General features: G+C 38.6%; 1 protein-coding gene across 1 annotated transcript in view; it reads right to left on the bottom strand.

Moving 5' to 3' along the window:
- Positions 1–6,000, bottom strand: part of mtmr11 (myotubularin related protein 11) — a 32,940-nt gene that overhangs the window by 5,760 nt on the left and 21,180 nt on the right. Inside the window, exons 11-15 of the mRNA XM_084435367.1 lie at positions 4,947–5,025; positions 3,427–3,497; positions 2,173–2,345; positions 1,144–1,314; positions 42–257 (exon numbers count right to left, since the gene is read on the bottom strand). Coding sequence (XP_084291493.1) covers positions 42–257; positions 1,144–1,314; positions 2,173–2,345; positions 3,427–3,497; positions 4,947–5,025 — 710 coding nt within the window. The remainder of the gene's footprint in view (positions 1–41; positions 258–1,143; positions 1,315–2,172; positions 2,346–3,426; positions 3,498–4,946; positions 5,026–6,000) is intronic.

Below are 6,000 nucleotides of genomic sequence, written 5' to 3'. Positions count from 1 at the left end.
ATGCGACTGTTAACGTCGTCTTCACGGCAGATAACTCTTACCCAGCCGCGGTCCAGGTTGGTGTTGAGGTTTCCGTTGAGGACGGGTGGAGGACAGGCGGGCTGTGACACGGGTTGGGTGAAGCGGACTCGTCTCTGGCTGCTGTACTGCAGGGCCCAGTCCCACACCGGGGGGAAAGGTGGGTCAACCGGCTCCTCCGGGCCGCCCATGGGCAATTCCCTCAGGCCGTTTACTGGGGTGTAGCTCTGGGGAAGATGCTGCAGGGAAAAGGCAATAGAAATATGCAATACTTAACGATCAAATGAGCATCTAATAAACAAAAATAGTTAGGCTTTACTGTAGCAACTGTTTATAAACTGTTTTCTAACAGATAGTTCAGTCTTTGCATCACTCCACGTTTTCTTTCTTTCTCTCAAATTATAAAATAATAACTTTGATAAATGCTGCATGTCCATTTATTTACACTACTGTTCAAAAGTTTGGGGTCGGTGAGATTTTTTTTTTGAGAAGTCATCTCTTATGCTCACCAAAGCTGTGTTTATTTGATTAAAAATACATTAAAAATCAGTAATATTGTGAAAATCCAAAATAACTGTTTTTCTATTTGAATACATTTTAAAATGTAATTTATTCCTGTGATCAAAGCTGAATTTTCGGCATCATTACTCCAGTTTTCAGTGTCACATGATACTTCAGAAATCATTCTAATATGCTGATTTTCTGCTCAAGAAAGATTTATTATTATTATCAATGCTAAAGAAAGTTGTGCTGCTCAATATTTTTGTGGAAATGGTCATTTTTTCAGAATTCTTTGATGAATAGAAAGTTCCAAAGAACGGCATTTATTTGAAATCTTTTGCAATGTTATACATTTTGCAATGTTATACGTTATCACTTTCTAAATAAAGTATTAATTTCATTCATAAAAACACGTACTGACCCCAAACTTCTGAACGGTAGTGCATGTATTTGTTAAGTAGCCATGCAAAAAGAGGATAATGTACAAACGTATGATGCCTTATTGTAAAATCAACCCCTTAAGGGTGATGCAAGGCACAACAAGCAAAGATATTGCTGCATTTACTAGCTCTAATGTAGTTTGCAACTTTTTGACGCGTGTTGTGAAAGTATCTGCGCGATTACCTGTGAGCGGCGACATCTCTCCCTCTGACTGTTGGCCAGGAGGCTGCTGAAGAGAGGAAGATGCACGCTGTCATGCAGAGCCAGCAGGTAGTCTTCAGTGAGCTGGAAGCGTGCGGGATACTGCGCCCACAGCTGCCACACGCAGTCCAGAAACAGCAGGAACACGGGCGCCTGCCGGAGGCCAAAGGTACAGCATTAAACACATTTACAACAGGGCTCAATTCAAACTGAAATTGAAATATCATGAGCATTTATTTCAGAAATGACAAAAGGTTCAGCTAAGCATCATATGTGCTCACAACCTCAAAATCCTGGTAAAACTACAATAAGGTTCATTAGTTAACATTAGTTAATGTATTAACTAACCTGAACTAACAACGAGCAATACATTTATTAATCTTTGTCAATGTTAGTTCATAAATATTCAGCTGTTCATTGTTTGTTCATGTTAGTTCACAGTGCATTATCTAACGTTAACAAATACAACCTTTGATTTTAAAAATGTATTAGGAAATGTTGAAGTTAATATTAACTAAGATTAATAAATGCTGTAGAAGTATTGTTCATTCTTAGTTCATGTTAACTAAGGTAGTTAACTAATGAACCTTACTGTAAAGTTTTACCAACTTTACAATAAGGTTTAACTTGTTAAAGTTGGAATAATGAAACAGAAGTTGCGATAATCTGCTCTTCCGTATTTTGACGTATATCTGAGTGAACCGGCTTCTTGAACAAGAAAAAATATAGGGCGGGACTTGATTTTGTGGAATTGGTTTAATGGTTGAGGTTTGCTATTGGTGGATTTCATGTGAGTGACAGGTTGCCCCGCCCTCGTGCCAGTAAACACATCATCAGAGAAGAGAGCGTAAGCATAAGAGACTTCTTCCAAAAACATTTAAAAAATCTTACCAACAAATGTTTGAAGGTTTGTCTACATAATCTCGCACTGTTATAAGAATAGTCTGAACGTATGCGGGCAGATCACTAGGTTTCAGAACAGAACCCGTTTTCTTCCTCTCTTTCTTTTACCTCCTCTTTATCACTTTCACGGTGGTAGTTGATCCGGCTGAGGAATTTGTGTCCGGCCGTGATCCATTCTTTCTGAACCAGGCTCTGGAATCCAGCCACAGTCCTGCAGTGAGGGTCACACATGACCTGCACCAGACTGCAGACCACACAGTTCATGTCTCGATCCTCCGGCTCTGAGGGGAAACAGAGCAAAAACCAACACATCATCTGATGATCTGCAATTCACTCCAGCTTTACACCTAAAACTGGAACAGTGGATGAGGGGGGTTTCATCGCCCTCTCGTGGAGGATTCTCAGTGTCTCTGCTCGGCACACATGTGGTGAACAGGCTTTTACAGTGATAGATGGGTGGGACAGCCTCATCTGAGAAACTCATTCCTCAAGTTATTCACTGGTTGTCAAGACACACAGAATATTGATGTTTATTGGAGGGCGGCTGCGGGTCACGTGGAGAAAAACAAACGATTTAGAGGACTGTAAAATGAAATGAGAATTTAAAGAATTGAAGGGCACTGCCAAATGTCTCTGTTTGTTGGTTTATGGGTTAGGAAAAAGAATAAATCACAACTGTGTGGTATGCTTTAACTTCTGCTAAGAGTGTGTCGTTAAAAAGAGATTAAATCCTATTGTTACAAACTGCAATCTTACTTGGTTTGAGATATGATTTCTAAAGATTTTTAGAAATGCACTTAGGGGTCAGATTTCAAGTAGCATCAAAACTGGCTTTGAAAAAAATGTGCAATTGAGTGCATTATGAAAAAAGACTGACCAATTTTAGACAGTAGTACATTTGCTAGTATACTCAAACTAGCGTTGAGTGTTGAAACTTGCAGTTATGGTAAGGGAATTGGCATTTCCCAAACAAGCTCGAAGTGGTAGACCAATCACAACACACCAGTCCAGCCGACCAATTAGAGCACACTGAGCTTTTCAGAAGGAGGGGCTTCATAGAGACAGGAACTAAACAGAGTGTACAATGGAGAATATGTGAAAAATAATGTGTTTTGAACATTCAATGAAAACCTATTCTAGTAGAGCCCAAAAACAAAATCAAGGCTTTGAAAAAAGGGCATAATATGGCACTTTTAAACAGTAGTGCACACTCAAAGGCTATATTCATTTCTATTTTCAGCACAAATTGGATTTTGCTGTATGCGTGTGAACAGTATAAAGACACACATGAGTCATTGTGTGCTAGTGGGGTGCAAAGTTCAGAGTCAGGTCAGATGGCCGTTAATGATCAGTGTGACTAACCTTGGAGAACAACAGTCATGTGACCTCCTCTGAGCAAACAAGCGACCTCTGCGGCTTTTCTCAGACAGCACCTGTGGAGACACAATCACATCAAACACAGCTGGGTAAAGCATACAGACAGCGTGATACACTGATAAAGGCAACATCAACTGCATTGCACAGGAAAGTTCAAATTTAGTGCGTTGCATTGTGGGATGCAGTAGTATGCTCTTTTACATACTGCCCATTTTAGCAAATGCAGTGTAGGTCTTCCAGGTATTTTATGCATAGACGAGCTTCACAAGACGCATGTCCATAGTATACATACTATATAGTGCAGACAAAGTGATAGTGGTATGCTTGTCAGAACAACCACTGTCATGAAATTTCTATTTAGATTCATGCACATACATATATACCCAGTGACGTGCGGTCTGGGTAGGCAAACTAGGCACTGCCTACCCTGCCAAAATTCAAAAATAAAATTGTTTATTAAATAATAAACTTGTATTTGTATTTTTACTGTTTATTCTTGTGATTTATATATGTAATATGTGTGTTATTCCAATTATTTAGACGTTATGATGACAAATGTAGCAGTTACGCATAATCAAATAAAAAACAAATCGTAGAATAAGCAGTGCTTTTACTGTCCATTCATTGCAAACGGCAAGCGAAAAACCCATGTTGCGCATGCGCACTTCGATCCTGTATTCTTTAACATGTACGTCAAAAAGCACAACTCTGCTGTGCCTTTGGACGTAAATATGGTATGCCCGTAACATCTCCGTAACATATCAGACATGGACCAATTAAAATCGAGATATTACTGGACATTTGCGCAGCTAACGTCATTAACGTTACACCACAGCTGAGCTAGCCCATATGCCTAATCCCCGCGCCAAATTCAAAGCCAAAATGACAGCAGTGCACCCGAGTTAAAAGGCCGTCATCACAGAGTTAAATGTTTTAAATTGAGTGCCAGAGACTTTGCAAACTGAAGGCCCGTAAAGACGAGATTTACAAAGCTGTGATCGACGTCTTCACGAGGAAAGGGCTGTGGATGAATTTTATGTAGGCTACAAATCTACCGATTGGTGAGTCAAAAACTATTTTGGGCTTAATATTGAATTGATAAATATGGTTGAATTAATGCAAGCCATTTGCCTTCATATTCAGTTGAGCAGTGTGTGATTTTACTTTTACTTTTGGCCGCTGTGCAACAATAAGGATTAAGAATGGTTGCATTCTAATGCTGAGCTGTGTGTGCCTGTGTGCCGCGCTTGTGTGTGTGCGACGTGCGTGTATGTATGTATGTATGTATGTATGTATGTGTGTATGTGTGTGTGTGAGAGAGAGAGAGAGAGAGAGAGAATACACGCGATATACATCCTGATTTGTACATTTCTTGATATGCCGCGCTTGTGCGTAACGTTTACTGTTATTATGTATTATTAGCCTAAACAATAAATCAGGTAATCTGGCTTTCATAACTCAGTGCCTAGCCTCTTTAAGACATCACCGCACGTCACTGTATATACCTGGTATAGTCGAGCCAGCGAGTGCTTTCAAGTGTGGAGAGCCACTTGTCATCAGGTACCGATACAGATGATGAAATATCTGGGGGAAAAGAGAAAAAAACAAACATTTTATTGACCGACACAATGTAAAACTTACCAACAACAATACTGGTCAATGGCTAATATATGTATATATACAGTGATGTACAGTGATATTTTGCAAGTTCTCCCACTTGGAAATCATGGAGGGGTCTGAAATTGTCATCGTAGGTGCATGTCCACTGTGAGAGACATAATCTAAAAAAAAAAATCCAGAAATCACAATATATGATTTTTTAACTATTTATTTGTATGATACAGCTGCAAATAAGTATTTTTATTTTTTTAGATTATGTCTCTCACAGTGGACATGCACCTACGATGACAATTTCAGACCCCTCCATGATTTCCAAGTGGGAGAACTTGCAAAATAGCAGGGTGTTCAAATACTTATTTTCCTCACTGTATATGTATTTTTTTATTTATATCAAACAAGTCCAACAAAACAAAAATGCAACAAGTGTGGCTAATAAATAAACATAAATACTACATATATATAATAAATATAAAATGCACATTTTACATAATAAAATTTTATTATATCAAACAAATCCAACAAAACAAAAACGCAACAAATGTGGCTAATAAATAAATAGAAATAGAAAATGCACAATTCACATAACAAAATTGAATTACAGCAAACAACACGTACATAAAATTGCTGAAATTAAACTAAACACTTATTTACCACACATTAGGAATTGAAAACTGGCCAAAAAAACAAACGAAAAAACATTTGCCTCAGGAGGCAACTACAATCTCTGAACATTTTGCCGTCTTTCTTGCACAGTCTATGCCGATAATCTCACAATCTATGTCAATATCAGTCTATCACACCTTCTACTCTGAACCAATTGGAATTTTCCAGAATTCTATGGTATCATAAAACTGACAATGCAAAAATGCTGCGCACTCCAGAAAAATGTGGAGAAACAAAAGTCTGTGGTGGGATTGTGCGAGCTGCTCTTTGAACTCG

The sequence above is a fragment of the Rutilus rutilus genome, assembly GCF_951802725.1.
Source record: "Rutilus rutilus genome assembly, chromosome: 17".
Classification (NCBI taxonomy): domain Eukaryota; kingdom Metazoa; phylum Chordata; class Actinopteri; order Cypriniformes; family Leuciscidae; genus Rutilus; species Rutilus rutilus.
Note: the sequence above shows the minus strand (reverse complement) of the source record. Positions and strands in the feature narration are given on the sequence as shown.